General features: G+C 40.9%; 1 protein-coding gene across 6 annotated transcripts in view; it reads left to right on the top strand.

Moving 5' to 3' along the window:
- ASTN2 (astrotactin 2) overlaps positions 1-21,441 on the top strand; it is a 960,073-nt gene that overhangs the window by 265,262 nt on the left and 673,370 nt on the right. For 3 of the 6 annotated variants that reach the window (XM_084779661.1, XM_084779660.1, XM_084779658.1), the window contains exon 4: positions 10,074-10,226. The exons of 2 other annotated variants lie outside the window; for them this stretch is intronic. In XM_084779661.1, the coding sequence (XP_084635787.1) occupies positions 10,074-10,226 (153 nt within the window). The remainder of the gene's footprint in view (positions 1-10,073; positions 10,227-21,441) is intronic. One more of the 6 variants, XM_084779659.1, reaches the window with a different exon arrangement.

The following is a 21,441-nucleotide window of genomic DNA, read 5'->3' as shown; positions in this document are numbered from 1 at the left end:
CATGAAAGAATAGAAATATATGATGTATCTCGACAAACAAGTTCTTACTTAGCACACAGTTACTTCTACTTATACGATATTCACCATGACAAGTCCCAAGGTCATGGCTAAGTGAAGAGGTCATCTGCAGTGAGGCTGTTGAAAAGGTCTGGATTCAGGAAGGGCTTAAAAATGAGGCTTAATAGTCTGTGTATTGTAGTTATTATGAAGGTTAAATTAAATGACTATTTACTTTAAAATATTACCTGCCATATAGCAAGTACTCTGTAATTGGTAAATGTCATTATTATTGTTATTACAATTATCTGGCTAATGAAATGCTCTTGGAAAACTGAAATGGTACAATGGGGAGAATCTTGGTAATATATCAACTAGAGATATTCAATGTAGCTCTGTTAGGGGAGGGCGTGAAGCTGAAATGATGCTAATATATGGAGAAAAAGGGTGTTGTGCATAAGAGGGTGGAGCTTTCTTTTCTTTGCAGTCCACCTGCCAGGAAAACAAGTTCTCCTCACTAATTATTATCTGATAAGCCTTAGCAAGAACTTTAGAGTTTCCTAATTACATGGGATAATATGCCTAATGCTCAGGATCTAGTAGTACCAAGCAAGTATTAGCACTTATGCAATGACTGTGAGAATAAACTGTGAAAAGAGCTGCATGTGCAAAGGCCACAACCATGTCCTGGCTCTGAGTTACTGCCTAATTCAGGGTGTGCCCATGAAGAGGTCTGATTTATGTTGAGTGGAGACCAGAACTGGTTACTCTGAGTGGCAGTGCAAACAGTGGTTGGGGTTGCCAGGACCCAGAATGATAATCAGATTTGGACATTGAACAAGACTATAATCCTTAGTCAAACACTAACGAATTACTGAAACAAGATGTGGAAAACCTACCATTTTACTGTACAAGGCCCTTTAAGGGTCTGTCACACATGAACATGATATTAACCCTATACTTTGTTAATTTTTTTATCACTTTGGGTAGTTTTTTAAGCACCTTCCATATATTATTAAATTAAATGTTAGCAAAAACACACAAAATAAAAATATACAAAATTCTTCATGGCATATGCAGTAGGTTTCATGTATAAGGAGCTGAGGCTCAGAAAAGTCAGTGAAGACATAATGATATAAAGGCTTGAACCCATAACAGTGTGTACACTCAGTACCCCAGGTAATTTAGTATTGGAAGTTAGACCCAGGCAAGGATAGCAGGACTGAATATTAGGGGAGCAGAATAAGATAGAATTTCTAAGTTCGATTCTAAGGAAAGAACACGGGTGAGTTCAGGCTTCTTTCTGACTTGAAGATGAAATCTCTTGATAGAATCATTTTTCAATGTAAGCTCTAGAAAAAAAACATGGAGGGATTTTATCTACAGCCCCCCCCCCCCCCGCTTTTCCCTCATACTACTCTCATCATTTTTTATGGCTCAATACCTGGTACCCCTCTAGGAATTTTCCACAGCCTTTCTAACCACAAAGGCAGCCAGGGAATACCTGGTCAGTGTTAACAATTACACATTCAGCAGGCTATTTTCTATTTTTTCTATTATTTACCTCACCCTTGACTATACCAGTGATGTATTTAAAAGGGTGGTTCATCTCAGTGTCTACAGTCGCCATACTTGAATAGAGCCCCACCCAGGAATATCTTCAGATGTAGAATTATAGGCTATACCTGGCCTTCCAGTACTCAAAGAGGATAGAGACACATCATGTGACTGTCCTGGAAAGTCTTTAAAAAGATGAGTCAATGGACAGAATTCTGATAGTGCAATGAATCCTATCAGGCTGTGCAACATATACTGCTTAGAGGCTCTGGACTTTCTGTGATATATGGGGAAAGATCTTTGAGGCAGTACTCTTAACGCTCAATTTTAAATAACTGTATCATGAACTGTGACAGGCACTTTAACATTTCATTTAGTTGAAAACAGTTTGTTGGAGTTTCGGCATGCCTCATTTGAACCCTGCAGAAGGAGATACCATAGAGCTTAAATAAATGTCCATCTTATAGCTAGTATGAAATGCGACAAATAAAACTGGTTAATTCTAGAACCTCCCAGAGTCACACCTCACTGGAAATTGCTAATAAAGTAAGTTTTGTTGTAGTTTATGTAGTTTTTTTTATGTTTTTTAGCCATTTCTTCATGAACATAACATAGTCATGTGGAGTGGCAATGCTACCCAGGCTTTGCAATCACCTGTCAGTTCTCTGGCCTCTGTAAAATGGGAGTTCAGTTGATCTAGATAGGACATTTGCATGAATAATCTACTGTCAAGAGCAGGAATGGAGAACCCAGAAGACCTCAACCCAAGAACCACAGGAAACTAAGGAATTCTGAAAGTGGGAGAAATAGTTGGGCCCAGGAAAAACCGTATAAAATCAACAACCCAGAAAATATATTTATAAGTATAAATATATGTGTGTTAATTAAAAACTGTTATGTATATATTTATATATATATTTATACACAAACACACATATATATTACAGGTTTAGTACAACAATTAATTTTTTTAAAGGGTCATGAATTTAAGAAGGAGGAAAGGGAAGGGAAAAATGATATTATTATATCATTATCTCAAAAATAATAGAAATATTTGAAATGTTTTGCAAACAGGAAAACAGCTCCTGTGGTAACTACATTCATTTTCACAAAAGCACATTCATTTACATTTAGAACTACAAGATGTTGGAGCTGGAAGGAATCTTGGAGACCATCTGTGCTCTGGCTAGGGAATATGAAACCAGCTCCAGTGAACCTGGCCATCACTGTGCTTTTATCAGAAGAGAGGAAAATATCACAAATTTGATTCCATCTTCCATACTTGATGTAGCTTTCCCAATTGAAATCATAACCACCCAATAAACCTGCAAGTTAACTGACAGACCCAGGATCCTGTGTATAGGAAACGGCTATTCCCTGGCCTTTCAATTTATATTTGTTGTTCTTTGCCCATTTATCTTGTCTGCAGGCACTTGTTTGAAGATAAGCTGAATCAGGCACCAAAGGTTTAAGAAAATGTATGATAGAGAAAAAAAACTAAAGAGTAAGAAAATTCTATCCATCATTTTTTTTAATCCCTGAGAGTTGGAAAGAGGCAGGCATTTTTAAAAACATGAACTTTGGGTTTTTTTGGGGGGAGTGTTGATTTTTTTTGTTGTTTCTAGTCCGTAAGCAGTATCATCTTGTTAAGAACACTGGCTGTTTTCTTATTGATTTTCTTTTCATGAAAAGACTCCTATAAAACCTTAGATGTTGCTTTCTATGGCTGAACTTGGACAACCTGAGAACTGGGTTGTTTTTGTTTTTGTTCCAGGTCTTTCTAAATGAGGTATAGCAAGAGACTAAAGTGTTTTCATTTGCCACTTTCTCCAAATTCCTGGCATCTAAGTGTGCCCAGTTCAAAGCCTATAAGCACAAATTGAGATAAGTATTAGTGTATATACCCAGATGTACATTATTGGTTACATGCATTCTATATCTGAATTTTTGCCCATCAATGTATTTATACTAAGGCATTGGCTCCTGTGACTGAGGATGGTGCCATGCCAGCTAGAGCTCTACCACCTACATAAAAGTTGGATATGTTGGTGCATATATACATCTCTTTCTAACTCAGGGAAGTTGCATTTCTGGAGCTACCTGCATGATTCAAAGGTAGCTAGGTGGATCAGAGCCTCTTCTCCCTGACAATTGCTTATTGCTTTTATAACATTAGGAGGGATCCTTATGACTCAAGTAAGTTTCAGGAACTTCCTAAGCCTTGTACCTTAATGAAACTGTCAATTCAGAGGAAGTGACATTTCAGTGTAGATTAAATAACATTTCAATGTAGATTAAATAGCTTCATGACAGCAGGTACTGAACTGCAAATATAAAAATGTCACCAACAAATTCCTGTGTTTGAGCACTTAGTCCCTAGTTGATCGTGCTTGCTTTGAAAGGTTGACTAATGTTTTAAGAGGTGGAAAATAGGTCATGGGGAGTAAGGAGACCTTGGCATTATAATTAACACTGCTTCCTTACACTCCCTTTGATTCTTGTTAAGTATCATATAGAAAGCAGCAACATGAAGCTGGCATAGTTATAGTTAGAGCCTCCAATTGACATGGATTTTTGACCATCATTCACTACATCCTGATTGGCTTTGTACAAAATTAGATCCTTCTTTCTTTCAGTTGTTTCTTCCAGGAATTCCCTCATAGGGACCAGAAAATCTACTAATCCAATGGCTTTCCTACCTTCAGGAGGCAATATGACCGATGAACACCCACTGGTTGCCTTGTCTTCTTTGCATGGATCTACAGTGAGAGAGACATGCCAAAATGATATAAGAGCAGGACAAGGATGTCCAGGTAGTCTTGAGATGGTCAAGTCAGGTCCAGATCTTCTGGAACTTCTTTGCTTACCTGAAGAAGTCATGGAATCAGAGCAGCTATATAGGCCTACAGGAATGACATCCAAACTACAAGGTGGATACACACATCTTTACACACCAAGCTGAATAGAGGCCATGGCTGTGAGGTTGGGACAGTGGATGGAGCTGAAATATCAGTCACTATTATGTGAGTTCAAATCCTGGCTTTGTGGTTTTAGAAGATCATCTAATACCTCTGAGTCTGTGTCTACTTCTAAACAGCAGTTAATGATAGTTGCCTTTCAAACTTGTTAAGGGAAGGAAATAAGAAAATTTTAAAAATGACAAGATCCTTTCCTGGCACAATGTTTGTGCTTGGGAACTGTGAAGCTTTTCTAACACAAAAGTGTGTTAAAAATGAGTGAGTGAGGGACGTGCTATTGAAACATGAACCCAAATCTATGTGCATTTCAGTGTTAGTGTATTCAGGCATCACTGTTTGGGAAAAGCAGTGGGTAGCACATTAGTTGCGCAGTTGAGTCTGGGTATAGACACAGTATGCTCTACTGGCTACATGTTCTAATTTGCTAGGTATCTGGAAACCAACACACCTCTGTGCCTTTGTAGAGTGACTTGGATCCTCTCTCTGTCTCTCTGTTTCGGTCTATCTCTGTCTGTCTCTTGCTCTCTCTTTCTCTGTCTCTCTCTCCCCCTCCCCTTTCATCTCCTCCTCTCTTCTTCCCTTCTACCTTACCCCCTTGCATTCTCCTTATACTTTATCTTCCTTCATTCTCTTCCTACTCCTTGTTTCTCTGGTGTATCCTGCCTCTCCATTAACTTCCTGTTTACTACTCTCTTTTTTATTTGTTAAACATTTTTTTATTTTTTACTGACACATTTATATTATCACACATATATACAATAAACTACCTATATCAAGAAGAACCATGGCACAATCTGTAATTATATATAAATGTTGCATTCTTAGTGTTTTGGCTATTTGTATTTGATAGCCTTGGAGAAAACCTCTTTCCTATCTTGGTGTATCTAAAATTCTGAATGTAAATCAATCTCCATCACATCTTGTCATTATCAACTTAAAACATCTATCTAGACCTAAAAACACTGAGTGCAATTTTCCCTCCCTCCTTCACTTCGCCTCCTTCCTCCTCTTTCTGCCTCCTTTCTTCTTGTGAGGAGCACAGACCTCTTGTCCGGTCCCCACACCTTAAGTTCATCAATCTCTCCTGTGTCAGTCAGAAGGAAATAGCAGGCCCGCTACTCTTCCTGATTTCTAAGCCTTCCAAGATGCTCAGATCATGCACCATCTGTTACATTCATCCAGGCGAGGTGTAAACATTTTACTATTCTGGTCTGGCAGAGCTTTAGCGGGTACCCAAAGGTAGTGGGGCTAGTTTGGACATCTTGATATATTGATGCGGAGAGAACTGTTGAATGGGGTCAGGAGGGGTAGAGATGTGGAGCATAGAGTGCAGGATGACATCAGCCATGAAGAGCTTTTCATGAGCACTGCTGCCCTAAGCCTGTCTGGGGCTCTTGGCACTGTCGCCAAGTCAAGAGCAGCCAAACAGATGGATGTGATTTGCTACATTGGGATCAGAAACACAGCTTACAGGAGCAAACATTCCCCCTCCATGGGTTGCCCTCTGCCACAACTAGTTAAACCTCTATCAACTTAGGAAAAACACAGCAGATGTAAGAGGAGAGGAAAAGCTGATTGTTTGAAGGGCATCAAGAGGAAAATATTTAAGACACCAGGGCAAGAGATACCAGAGAGCCACCATGGGCCAGAAATGAAGATGCAGAGATAGGAAAAATTGCTTTATTGATCCCATAAGAAACCTACAAAAAGAACATTATGATGGACAGATCTGGGCCCAGGAGCCCTACCCAGACTATGGCACCAGCCAAGGACAATATATGCAGTAAACTTTGAACCCCTACCCAGACCTAGCCAATGGACAGGACATTCTCCACAGTTGAGTGGAGAGTGGGGACTGACTTTCACATGAACTCTGTGTCCCATTTTTGACCACTTCCCCTGAAGGGGGAGGCCTGGTGGCACTCAGAGGAAGGAAAGTAGGCTACCAAGAAGAGACTTGTCACCCTCTGAGCATACACAGGGGAGGAGGTCCCCCTCAGTCACAGAGGGGAGTAAGGGGAAAATAGGAGGGAGGGAAGATAGAAGGGATGGGGTAACAATTGAGATGTAATATGAATAAATTAATAAAATATATTTTAAAAAAAATGAAATTGTGAAAGATGGAAACCAGACAGAGTCTGTAATTGCCTAGAGTTCTAGTCTCTATCAGAAATTTGCTAAATAAACAAGGAGAAAGCAAATAACTGCTCTTACATTCTCTTTTCCTATATCTTGTCAGAGCATCCTACTGCGTAGCTTAGCTAGGAGCCAGATGACAAGAATCCAGATGATGATATCCCAGGCCTCAGTATGGCAGATATTTCAGAGTGGCGGAGGTCTGGTTGTGCAAATAGAGAGCATTGTGCATAGGTCAGGGGCACATATACCCTCTATCACCTGCATTGTAAAGAATCTAACTCTGAACAAAAGTAAGATCCCTCACTCAGCTTTTATTCCCCTGGAGCACGGAGTGCCCATAGAGTACTGCACTCTCTGGGGAGTGTGTTATTACATCCCTTCCTCTACATTTAGATGTCTCTAAAATGCCACTATGGTTTTTAACCAAAAATTATACTTATGTTCATTTCTGTTAAATGTGGTTCTCATCTCGCCTAGGCACTGTTACATCACAGTAGTTCAAAGCCGGAAAAAGAGGATGCAAACTCATCGCTCCCCCCTTCCTTTTGCTGTCTGTATAATACACTCATTGGGTGTTTTATACCCAGTATAAGCTTCTACTTTGCTGACTTCTCAATATTCATTATTTAACTACTTATCGCCATTCTCACCATTGCTTTCTCTACATCTGTATCTCCACAATTGCTACCCTATTCTGCGTTATTATCACCTTATATTTGGATATTCTCTATGCTTTGTTTCCAGGTAAATCATTTTATCCTCATTCTTGTTCTTTTCCTGCCCCCTCCATTGTTTCCTCTGTATGAGCATCTATGTGCACATATGTGTACCAAGACTATAAAGAACATAGGGTGTCCTGGTTTATCACTCTCAACCTTATTTCCTAAGACAAAGTCTTGTACTAAAACCTAGAGTAGGACTGGTGGTCAGAAGCTCCTCAGAGCCTCGTATCTCTATTCCTACCCCAGCACTGGGAAAAAGGCACAATTGGCCTTGGCTGGAGTTTCTTGTGATCTGTCAACATGATCTCAGTCCTCATGTTAGTGAGTGATTTTACCCATTAAACCATCTCCATGGATCTCTTTTTCTTTCCGAGGTACACTTTTTTGCCTGCACAATCTTCTATAAATACAAACATGACTATTCTCTTGTTCAAAATGATACTCTGCCCTTAAAAAGGCCCGGAGTGTGGAGATTAGGGTTAGGGCCAAGGCTAAAGTTGGGCTTCTGATTTTGTATCCTGTATTATCTCACATGGTTTGCTGTCACTTTATTTTCCTAGACTAGTCAAAATCTTCTGATACAACCTCTTATAGCATCATTTACCATTCCACTACAGTACATGTTTGTTATAAAGCTAATATTAATTTGCCAAATATTAAGTTGGAGTCATCACCTTTCCTGTATGGTAAACATCACAAGGGAATTTTGTTTGGTTTTCCCAAAGGGCTACCATAATAAAATACTACAAACAAAGATATTTTTACAGATGCTGAGGCTGAAAATTCAACCTCAAAAGGGATCCTCTCTTTCCAGCCTGCAGATATTGCCTTCTCTGTTTTCTGAAGTTTACCTCTCCTTCACCACCACTTTCTCCTCTTTCTTATCTTCTTTTAAGGATTTCAGCCCATTGCTTTTGAATGTTTTACCAGAGCCACACCTTGCCTCCTCTTATGATTCTGGTCAAATCATTCGTTTCTGTGTATATTGAGGTAAACTTGACATGACACTGCTTCTCAGAATTGTATTGCAGCCTCTGGTTAGAGCAGGGAACCTTAAAGTGGAATCTCCTTGGATCACCTTCATAGACCTGACTTGAGCTGTCTCAAAGAAGACAACAAAAGACATAGTTGAGGAAGTGAGAATGCCACCATATGGCTCATTTGCATTGTCAATTGTGCTTCCTAGCAATGAGATTCTCCCTGTGTCCCTGAAGATGGGGCTTCCCACAGAACTTAATATCCAAACCCACCCTCTGGTTTTGACTTACCTGGCAGACACATCTGTCTAAGTTTTCTTGGAAAAGAAGAAGTGGGTGTTGAGAGGTTAAGGGGGCTTCTCTGTTTAATCTGGAGAAATCCAGCCAAAGAAAAATGAAGTGCATGCCATCTCGTGGCATCCGGTGGCAGGAAGCTCCACCTGAGAAAAAAAAATTGCATCCCCTGCAGATGAGGGTGGATGGAGACTTATTTCAAAGTCAGGACTGTCTCTGGGCATTTTTCATACTAAAGGCACTGAGGTCATTTAGCTGTGTCCTGCTTTATTCTTCTGTTTCCCCCCCCACCCCCTTGCCTTTGATTGTACCTCTCATCTTCTTTCTCAGTCCTTCCTATTTTTTTTCTTTTATCTTCTACATCTTCTCTCTAAAATTATGATCTCACTTTCTCTATTCCCTGGAATTTCTTACTACTCTCATTTTGGGAACTGGAAATGTGGCCATAGATAAGGCATCAACTAGATGTTGAACATGCATTGGCAGATTTTCTGGCTTGACTACCACTTGCTGGTATGGAGAAAACTCTGGCTTGTTTGGAGTCCTTGTTTTTTTCCTTGGGTAATTTTGGGATATGGAGCTAAGGGACCTGTATCCCACAATGCCATAATTTTATCACCAAGCTATTATGTCATCTCCACTGCCACCGTGCCCATCCAGACCACCATTACCCCTAAGTGACTTCCATAGAAATCTTAGTTTCTACCTCCTATCCTACTTCTATGTGTATCCCCTTACATTTATTAGTAATAGTTATCAAGTACACTTAATATAAGTATGTAGGTTTCTCCTTTAAAGCCATTCAGTGATAAGTCTTTGGAATTTATGTGAAATCTAAATTAAATATTGTTTACAAGGCATCCTCGTCTTCCTCCTTCATTGCTTAGTCCCCTCCGTGTGCAAACTCCACTGCACTCACACTGCACTCCTTACTCTTACTGAAGAGCCTCACTCTTCTGTGCTTAGATCATCACACTTGCTTCCCCTTTGCCTAGGATACTCTCATCCCAAGTGTCCTCTCACTTCTAAGCGGCTCTTCCTCTCCATCATTATGCTCTTGATTTAAATAGTGCCCTTGCCATGAAGGCTGCCTTGAGTTTCAGGATGGGCAAAGTGACCCTTGCTGTTATATTCTATTTCAGAAAAGTTGCCTGATATTGGAACTGACCAAATATATATCCTATTGGATTAGGTATTATTTGAAACATGGATTATAGCTGCCTTTCATTATCATATCCAAAGGGCTTATTCCAACATTGTATCTGTCCGTAGGCATGGGAGATGGCTTGTAGTTGAGTATTATTAGTGGGTCAAGGATGGAGTTTCAGAGACTTAAGGTGGCCAGTCCCAGCCCTCTAGGGGCTGAGAATGGGTCAAGCCTTAACCTCAACCCCATTACCACCCTGTAGCAGCAGCCGAGGCGACACAGGAGACAGTGGAATCCCTGATGCAGAAGTTCAAGGAGAGTTTCCGTGCTAACACACCAGTGGAGATCAGCCAGCTGCAACCAGCCTTACGCAGCGCCTCTGCGGGGAAGAGGAAGCGGAGGAACAAGTCTCGAGGTAGGAACTCCTGGCACCCAAACCAGAAGACAGGAGTCTGTCCTGCATCTCCAGATCTGGGAAACCTCCCTTGCCTCTCCATTGCTCTTATCACCTGTGGCACTTCCCTCCTGTTAAGCTCTCTTGAAGATAATGGGTGTGCCCGTGGGGGTAGTGGATGGAAAGATGAGAGGGAGTATAAGAAAAGCTTCTCTAACCAGAACCTGCAAGCAGCAGGCACTCTTCTCAAGAGCATTCCCACTAAGAACACAAGGGAAGCAGGGAATTCTTGTGGGCGTCATAAGAACCATTGGCTGGGCGTCAGAAGCAAGGGCTCCCAAGAGCTCCATTAGGGAACCTCATTTTAGAACCCCAAAGACTACAGTGGTTAGAACATTGGCATCATAGATTAGATGGAACTGATTCATATTTCCATTCTGCTGCTGTGTTCCCTGGATCATTCCACTAGACCTGTCTAAGGTACACCTGTCTTACATTGTGGTAACATCTCTTCCAATGCCCAGCATTTAGTAAGAACAGATCTCCCCTCCTTCCTTCTCCTCCTCCTCCTTCTCCTCCTCCTCCTTTGCCTACATCTTCTTTCATCATCCTTATTTCCTCTGACCACCTGTGTGGCTCTGTATTTGGGAGGACACCACTTATCATTATCTGATTTCAGAACTCACCCTTTTATTTTGTTCAGACTGCGTAGTGGTCTCTGGCTCATTGCTCTTCCTTGCACCTCTCACTCCTCCATCTACTGTAACTTCATACCCGTGTCATTTTCGGTGTAAAAACTCCACAATGTTTGGCTCTCCACTGTTTCTACTAAATCCGTGTGTTCTGACCTCCACACTCCCTCTTCTAGCATTCTCTCTATGTGTCATAAATTAATAAACTGACCCCTATATATTAACTCTTTTCATTTATTCATACCTAAGTTATCCAAGCAGCAAGCTAAATGATATGAACATCTTGCATGCTTCTTGGCAGAACTTTTTTTTTTAAAGCAGGCATAATAATTGGCACCTTACAGATGATCTCACCAAGACAGAAAAATAATTGAAGGGAGATGTGTCAGAGCCTCCCCTGGAGCCAAGGTTCTCAAACTTCATGACACCATGACCCTTTAGTCCAGTTGCTCATGATATGGTGACCCCAACCATAACCCTGTCTTCACTGCTGCTTGAGAATGGCAGTGTTGCTACTGTTATGAATTGTAATGTTAATATTTGTGTTTTCTGATGGTCTTAGGTGACCCCTACAAAAAGGTCATTCAAACTCAAACAGAATCATGACCCACTGGTTGAGAACTACTGCCCTAGAAATTGGTAGAGCCAGAGAATTTCAATGAATCAAACCTGGTAGCTTATCCACCACGTACTGTACTAGTGAAATCCTAAGTATCCTTCCAAACACTTGAATGGCACACTTCTATAAAGCTTCATTAATCATGGCAATCACAACTCTCTGTGAAGTCTCCCAGATTGTCTTTATGTTTTAGTACTGGTCCCCTGTGCATATAAAGATTTGCTTCTGTCTGGCTTCTTCCTTTCGCTGGACGGAGTTCTTTCAGTTGTATTCCTGCTTGGATGATATTTACAGCTAGACTGAAATCAGTATTTGAAAACACAGCGGGGGTGGCACTTGGTGTTTGTTGAGAGGATGTCTAGGTTCTAATTCTGTAAACTTTTTAATCACTATGGTGGAAAGGCAGACAAGATGGGTATATTTACAGAAAGCCGTACATCAAAGCAGAAGGAATTATAGAGTTCATTCTGGAAGTCATGTAGTAAATAGCAGTTTCCCTGAAGTCAGGAATGGAGATCATTAATGCTGATCCAATCACTTTCCACTTGTACAGCATTGGAAAAACCATCACTTTCTCTGAGTCTCAGCTTTCCAATACCCAAAATGAGACTCATTGGACTATGAGATCGCTATAGCAGATGAGTGGAATTGTGAGAATGCTCAGGCAGCATGGATGCATGGTGGAAGTACACACTATGCATAGGAGGTACATGAATGTCATCCTGTGTGCATTTCTGCATTGTGCATTCAGGTCACTTAAAGTCCTGCTCAGCTTTACTTATGCATCTTTATTCTGTCAAGTTTACCAAGAGTGTCCCGCTGCCTTGTGATGCTTTCACACTACTTGCCTTCAAGTTAATCACTTCTCACTTCTCCAGGACTAATCTGACTTCATGTCCTCATTTATCCTAATCATCCTAACGTCACTTAACTCTTCAAACCTACTCATTTTATGCTTCACGATGTTTTTCTTTTAAACAGGCCTCCATTATAAGACAATTGGGCAGGTTTTCATATCACATCAATATTTTTAAAATGCCAGGATCATTCTTTTGTTCTGCTTTTTTCCTAAATATTAGACCTTCACTTTGTAATGTTTCACCCTGAAAGAGCAGAATTTCAGGGTAAGATTGCTAATGAACACACAGCACCTGACCTAGACTGGAAACGGACAGGAAGTGAACATCACTTGCTAGTTAGAAGGAGTTTCCAATCTCTAATGAATAAATCCAAGCATAGCTCCTCAAATGCATGTAAAGAACATTCTGCCTTTCATTGTCACTATCATGACAGCTGTCACTTCTTGCTGTCTCTTTAGTTTTTTATTTGTTTGTTTGTTTTTTGTTTTTTTAATTAATTTATTCTTGTTACATCTCAGTGGTTATCCCATCCCTTGTATCCTCCCATTCTTCCCTCCCTCCCATTTTTCCCCTTATTCTCGTCCCCTATGACTGTTCCTGAGGGGGATTACCTCCCCTTGTATATGCTCAGAGGGTATCAAGTCTCTTCTTGGTAACCTGCTGTCTCTTTGTAACTACATGCTGCTTGTGACTCAGTTTCCTTATACAGAACAGTCAGATTACTTCTTTTCAGAATCCTATAGCAGTTAAGCTTTTCTTAGAATCCTTGGAGCTTCCCATTCTCCTTGGAAGGCAATCTGAACTCTAAACTCTGAAATGAATACACTGCATGGGGGTGATCTGGTGCCTATTGTCTTCCCCAATATCATCTGCTATGATTTCCTTTATATTCTGACCACACTGGCTGCTGCCATGCTTTCTAAACACAGCCCATAATTTCTTCAGAGCTTGGGAACCCTCTAATGCTTCCTGGCCATGGTTCTTTCTGCACCGTCAACTACCAACAGCTGCTGTCCTTCCTGGTTCCTTCTCACCTTTCATCTCTCAGCTCAGATATCAGCACTTTCTCCGATGTTGGCCAGTCAGAATTTTTCTCTTCTTTTAAATTGGCTACTATCTGTTACATTAGCATATATATATGCCTATAGCCTAAGATTGTTTTTCTTTGCTTGTTTGCTGTCTTCCTCTCTCAAATAGATATTTCATATCCATAAACCTAACACATACAAAGTATTTAATGAATGCCTGTTGACTATATAAGCATCTGAAATCACTTGTGGTTTTGTCTTTGGAACTGATGGTGTAAAAAATGCCCTTCCTGAACAGCTTCCTGGCACTGATCTTCAGAAAATGCTTCCCTCCACAGACTGACTGACAAGTAGCACATCACACTAATGTCATCAGATCATTATGTACACAGTTAAGCTGCAATGTGGTGGTGATTCTGATGTCAGCATTGGGTGTGGGTGCTGCTGGAGAGGATGGAGAATAATAGTGTACATCACCACAAGCTGTCAAGATTTGGTTAGCCTAGGGAGATGATGCAGTAGACAGATCACTTACTTTTAAGCATGAAGATGAGAGTTCAGATTCCCCTCCCCATGTAAAAATCTAGGTGTTGTGGTGTATACCCATTATTCGAGTGCTGGAGAGGCAACATAGGTGTGACCTTGGCACTTCCTGGGCAGCTACTTTTGATGAATCAATGAACTTCCAGCTTCAGGGAGAGCATTTGTCTCCTAAAATGGTATTAAAAGGTAACAAAGATGCTACTTGTTGCTCTCTTATGTCCACATATATGTATGTGTTCACCTGCATACAGCCAAGAACACATACACACTCATAACACACACTCATAACACACATACACACAAACACATATACACACACACAATATACACATACACTTTTTTGCAAAGTAGCATTTCATAATCAAAATTCTATGCACACCCTCTTCTTCAAGATCCCTGTATTGATTATAATTATGTTAGACTCCAGGAGCCTGTACAAAAATGAAGGCTACTTTGTTGAATTTACTGTCTGTCATACCATCTTGCCTGCAGACTGTATTTTTCCCTGGAACATTTATTAACATCTTGCCCAACAGAAGCATCCTCAAAAGCACAACTTAGAAATGCCCCATTACCCTGCACAAGCCATTAGAAACCCTAAATATGATGGTCTGCCTCTCCAGTCTTTCATTGCGTCTTCCCTCCCACTGCTGCCCAGGTGGCTGAGGGCCTTCTGGCCCTGAGTGAGAACACCTGGCCTCTCTCTGCTTCATTAGGCTCAATGCCCAGTGTGTGGTGCCCAGTAGTTTCCAGCAGATGGAATGGGTAGCTGAGAACCAGTGTCATAGAGTTGAGCACATGGCGAAAAGCAGCTCCAATGTGTCTCCATAGCTCAGGTTTCCTCCTAAGAGGCCTGCTAGATGCTAAGCTGCAGCACTGCTCATCTTAGAGGGGATGCTATTGGAGGGTGTAATTACTGTCTTCTTGTTTGTGACATGGTTTTCTGAGGTAGCTGTTAAGTAGCCACTCCCCAGTGTCCTGTAGGCTGTGGAAAGGAGAGGCTGACATTCAAATAAAGCAGAGGGGGCTTCTCCAAATGGGAGGAAGAGCATCTTAAGGCTCCTGCAGTTTAGATGCTGGCTTTTAAAGGCAAGATGGTGCATTTGAAAATTAATTCTGCTAATGTCTAGTAGGGTGGTCTATTTCAAGTAAGCTAAGGCTCTGTATAGTCTCTGTTTCCCTTATATGAACTTGTGGTAATACTGCTAGGATCACATGTAAGTGGGAAATGACATCCAAGAGATGTTTACCTCACAGCTAGTCACACTGTAAAGAATGGTCAAGTAAGGAATGGTCAGGATATTCACTGCCGTCAGGCCCCACACATGGCCTCTAGAGGCTCGCAGATATACTCCTTATGTCTGGACCACACCTCTATCTTGTTTGGAACATTTTTACACCTAACTGTGATTCCTACATCACTCTTTCTTCTAGCCTTATCACACACAAATTTGTCTCTTCCTGTAATACTGTAAAAAAATCTTTTGAGAACATACTAAATCTCGCCACATCACTCCCTCAAATAGAGTACTTTCTTTATACACTGTTACATGCAACAAGGACCTATTTTGATCTTTCTATGAATTCTCCTTAAGGCCGATAAGCATAAATGCCTACCAACAGGTAAGCCTTTATACGCAAATGGCCTAGATTATAAGGTCTAAAATTCTGGTTCCATCTTTTAAAAACATTGCACTGAAAAGATGGCTCAGCCCTGTTAAGGCACTTGCCACCAAGCTTGACAACCTGCGTTCCATCATTGGAACCAACAATTTGTCCTCTAACATTGATACGTGCACCATGGATACCATGACATTTGTGCTTGTAAACAGACACACACACACACCAGCCATTCTGTTTCACGGTTGACTTGGGTTTACAATACTACTTGTTACCTTATTAATTTAATAGTTGCTCAAATCTTCAGATAATAATGTATCCCAAGGATGGCAGTAGTATCTATTCAAATTGTTTTTTGTTGGGTCAAATCAGGCAAAGCCCATGAGGAAATTAGTACAGTAAAACAGATCAAAAGCACAATATGTTGTTACTGTGAAATACACCCTCATCTCATGACCATCCTGGGGGAGCCACTGTTGTCTCTAGTCCCTGACAGTGATGGGAATTCTTTATTGTTTCCTTTATCCTCATTGATCATTCTAAAGGCAGGTGGGCACATCTCTCACCTTCATCAATTTTTATGGTTCTGTGAAGGAAGCACAGTCTTTTATGCTCTGTGTAGTATATGTGTGTAAAAAAGAATTTGCCTAGGACAGAATTCTACTGTGTGTGAAGATAGATGAGTAGAAAAAGACATGGATAGATAGAAGAATAGGTGATAAGAAAGAGAGGAGTTACTGAGAAAACCCATGAAATGCAAAGATTACAAATAATCTATTGAGAATTAAATATATTCTAGATATAGTGCCATCATGTATTATCTTATTTAAAAGCTTCCAAAAAGCCTATCAATGTTATCCCCGCTTAACAAAGCAGAAAACCCAAGCTGAGACATTTTGAGTGACTTGTCAGAGATTACCCTACCAATAAACTGTAAGGCTGTGATTTCAAAGCCCACATTTAAGTTACAAGATGACTTGAATTCTGCTCTTAGCTACCCTGGCTATGATCTTTGAGCTGTGAAATTATGTCAACTTTGTCTAGTAACTACAAGGAACTATGTGTAGCTTTTCTTGCATTGGCAAGTTTTCTGTATCATCAGAGCTGCTGTGAGAGTGCTAGGAGCTACAGTGTTCTATAAGCAGATATCCTTTTCTGAGACAGCATAGAGCCAGCACTCACCCATCCAGGCTTTTTATGAGTTCAGATGTTATGATACTAATCCTGCTCTGTGCAGTTTAAGGCATTTACTCAATGTTTTCAGCATGCTGCACACATATAAGATGTGTCATTTGTATCGCTGTACATCAACAGTAATCATTTATTAATCACAGAATCAGACATGCCCAGCTGTAGTGAATATATGGAGGTATTGAAGGTTGGCGTGAAACATTTGCTAACATGGAAGAATAATTAACGAAGGCTTCACAGAGAAAGAAATTCCCAGAATGTGTCTTGATATTAACCACGGAGTAGGTTAGGAAGACATTTCTGGGAGGAGAATTAAAAGAAGTCTGCAAATGCACATGGAAATAGAGATGTGGAGGGCATTGTGGGAAAACATGAACCAGACAGATGTTAAAGGGGTAAGGTACCTAATCTTCTACCAGGTTAATGTCCCAAATCTCACACCCATGCTCCCAGCCTCATGCTATGGAGAACATGCAAATTCAGCTTCCTTCAGTTTTCTTTATGATAACCTCCAATGTGGTCTTTTATCCTGGAGAACCGTCCTTAGGATACAAGCTTTTGCTAAGACACATATATTCTCCCTTTTTATTAGTAAGTGGCTATAAATTATTCATTTAGTTGGAATAAAATAGCCAGAAACATTAATGATTTTAAATTAGTGGTCTTAATGAGTTGTTGCTCTGCTTATAAATATTGAACAAGCAGGCCCAGGGTCTTGCTTTGTGTCTTTAGTCACCATCATAGTTTGGATAATCTTTCTTTTAGAAAATTCCTACCAAGGACTGACTTGTGCTGTTCTAGGGAAACCACCAAGAGACTGTCAAGGCTTGAAAAGAGTATGTATGACACTGACCTGACACAAGTTGAAAAAGCATCATCGAGAAATTATTCCTTTTGACAAAGATAATTTGGTCCCTGAATCATGAAAATGAAGTTGTATTTAAAATGCTAGATGATAACAGGGGAGGATAGATAAGACTTGGTAATCTGGACTACATGCTCGCAAACCTCTTCTTTCCTCACCTTTGTGACATTTCTAATGCTCTGTAGTCCACCTTTCCTCGATTGCCAGCACCCAAAGCTTGCTTTTGTATCACATTAGGAAAAAAATAAATAAAACTAAAGCCCACTTTTTTCTTTTTCTTTTTTTTTTTTAAATGAAGTCTTTTCAACTTTTTTTCCCCAAATGAAAGTCATGGACTCTTCCTCCAAATTTTTATAACCTTTCTCTTGATTTTTCTTGAGCTACTTGTCATGAATTGCCTTTCATTAGAGTAATTTATGGCCACTTCTTATCTTCTACCTTAATGAATCTGCCCAAGTGCAGCAACTGTTTTCAGGCAGTGCTGGAGTTCCTACTGACTAGCCTCATTCCTGACAAACAGCAGATGCTCAATTAATGTTTGATAAATCATCAGATGATTTATCAGTCTCACTACAGAGTGTGTGATAGGAGCAACACTCCTCATGCTGTAGTGTTTCCATCTCTGAGGCTCTATGACTCCCAGGTTTCTCCTTCCAGAGAGGTGAGAATTTGTGACCCATCTTCACCACTGCCTTGCATAACTCTGAAAATGACTTATGCCTTAGGTCTCCATTATCAAATGTGCAAATCATACAATCGTATGATCACTTACAGAAAGGCTGGGAGCATTGGAGTTAATGTGTGCAAAATACTCAGCGAGCCACACCAAACATAGCAAGTACCTAATAAATCTGTGCTGTTGTTAATTTAGAAAGCCAAGGTGATGGGCTAGATAATTCCCGCCAATCTCTTTCAACTCAGATTGCCTTTGATTGTAATGATTGGGAAGCAGTGTTATTGACCAAATTTAGAAGTTGGAATAAACATCTTGTTTGAAGACCAACCACATCTTGTGTGCAGTGGCTGGACTGCCCTGAGCATTCCCTGCCTAGAGTCTGCCAGTGTGGTGCATCTGTTAGTCTCCTGTTAACACAGCTGTGAAATTGGTGGATCCTGGAACAGAACCTCAAAACATTCAAAGAAATGCAATGTCTTTGATCAGGAAACCTTTCCAACAGTTTCCTGGTCCTTCCTCTGTTGACCAGAGACGCCATCCTAAGTGTACAGCCAGCAATAGCACCTCTGCCCTGCTGTGGTCCCCAGCTGTGTCCACATCAGTTGAAGAGAATTAATCTGAAGTCACAGCACATAGCAACCTCTATAAATCTTTTCTGGTGTGTCTTTCAGAGAAGTTTGCTTTCCTGAAAGTGTATGTCACCTGCAGGCAATTTCCCTTGTCCATCTGAATGTGGCAGAGAGCTCTCCATCAATTCCACCCAGACTGCCTATTAAAAGACAACTACAAGGAGGTTTAGCAGGGTGCTGCAGACCAGGTCTTGGTAAACATTAAAGGCAAGACTTTCAGACACTTCCTGCATCAGAACGGGATGATGCTATGTCAGTTAGTTTTTCGTACAATAAAGAACCATGATTCATTTCAAAAGTGGTTTTATAAGTTTGCACTCCCACAGCAATGGCGAAGTGTTTCCCTTTCTCCACATCCTTGGCATCATAAGCACTCACTTGAGTTTTTGATCATCCCCTTTGGAAATCAATCTGGCACTTTCTCAGAAAATCGGGAATAGAGATACCTCAAAACTCAGATATACCACTCCTGAGCACATACCCAAAACATGCTCCACCATACAACAAGGACATCTGCTCATTTTCATAGCAGGTTTCTTTATAATAGCAAGAATCTGCAAACAACATACATGTTCTTCAACCAAAGAAAATGGATAAATGAACTGTGGTACATTTACACAATGGAATACTACTCAGCCTTTTAAAACAAGGAAATCTTGAAATGTGCAGGCAAATAGATGGAACTAGAAAATACCATCCTTAGTCAGACCCAGACCCAGAAAGACATATATGATATATACTCACTTATAAGCTGATAATAGCCATATAATACAGGATAACCACACTACAATCCACAGACCTAAAGAAGGGAAGTAACAAGGAGAACCCTAGGGAAGACGCTTCTCATTCAGAAGGGCAAATAGAACAGACACCTGAAGCTGTTGAAAAGAGAGAACAGGAAAGGAGCATACTGTAGAGGTCCTCTGAAAGACATCACCCAGTGGAGAACTGAAGCAGATGCTGAGACACACAGCCTAACCTCTTCAGGGAGTCTTAAGGATGAGTTGGGGGTGGGATAGGGAGAGAAGGATCTGGATAGGACAGCAGCTCCACAAGAAAAACAACAGAGCTAACAAATCTGGGCCCAGAGACTGACGTACCAACCAAGGATCATGCATGGAGAGGACCTAGACCCTCTGCTCAGATGTAGGTGATAGGTAGCACAGTCCCCATGTGCTGCCTCTGGCATGGACTCTAGTGCCCACTTGTTAATTATTTCCGCCTGATGAGCCAGCTTTGGCAGGTCACAGAGGAAGAGGATGAAGGTAGTCCAGATGAGACTTGATTGGCTGAGGTCAGATATTAGTGGAGGACAGCCCCCTTTCTGAGTACAATGGGGGGCGGGGAAGGGGAAGAGGGAGGGAAGATAAGACTGGGAGAAGATGAGGCAGGAGAGATTGTAGCCCTCCAGTCAGGATGTAAAGCAAATATGTTCCAAATAAATAAATTCTTAAAAAAAAAAAAAAAGCACCTTGCAACTCAGTGTCTTTAAACAGAAGCCATTTATTTAGTACTTCCTTCAAGTCAAGCATCTGGGCTGGCCTAAGCTGGAAAGTTCAGGTCGGAGTCAGGCAGGGCCAATTGACCTTAATAACTGCTCATGGAACTCTCCAGGCTTGTGCACATGCTATAGGGTTCTGTTAAATGCATCTCAAGGTGTTCTTACCCAGCTTGCTTTTAGGTGTAGAAATTGTAAGAGGAGATTCTTATCTCAGTCAGAAATGAACAGATCTAGGAATGGGATTCAAGTCCCTGAACCTTCAAATTAAATAGACTCTTCTCATGGCTTTTGAACAAGTAAAAACATGTAGGCCACCTGACCCACATTAATGTTGGCTGTGGAAGAATTTTGATAAAGCACATGGTTATCCATTAGCAGCTAGTGCGCCTTTCAAATTCAGCTATAATCAAATGGGTAAATTGGTAAGACGATTACAGAGAGTAGCTTTGCATTCTCCTAGGTTTGAAGTAGACACAGTTAAACATATTGAGGCAATGTCATGGAGTGCGTGAGACATTAGCCATTTTCAAGCTGTGCTTCAAATAGGCGCTTAGAGCAAGGCATGAGGAGTTGTTGCTGAGAGTGTAGGGCTGTTCTATTGAGATTGTTCCTGGCACTGGCTATACTATACTTACAAATTAGGCACCACTATTTTTGGAAGCACTGAGTCCTAAATTTATATGAATATATATTGCATGTGTTACATTTGTGTATCGTTGCAATGGATTGACTATGAACTCTTTCCCATGAGTTCATGGGTTTCAATATGTTCTCTCTCACTGGTAGCACGATTTGTGAAGTTGTGGAATGTTTAGGAAGTGAGGCCTACCTCGGGGAAGTGGATGTCCGACATTGGGAGGTGAGTGAAGCTATGGGGGCTGCAGCCCAGCATTGCAACTACCTTCAGCCTCTCTTGCTGCTTCTTGATTCACACATGAGCAAGCAACTTCATGTCCCTGCTGCCATACAGCCCTCTCTCTCAAGAACAGTGCCTTCACCCCTCAAGAAAAAA

Source organism: Acomys minous, assembly GCF_964271855.1.
Source record: "Acomys minous genome assembly, chromosome: 1".
Taxonomy (NCBI): domain Eukaryota; kingdom Metazoa; phylum Chordata; class Mammalia; order Rodentia; family Muridae; genus Acomys; species Acomys minous.
Note: the sequence above shows the minus strand (reverse complement) of the source record. Positions and strands in the feature narration are given on the sequence as shown.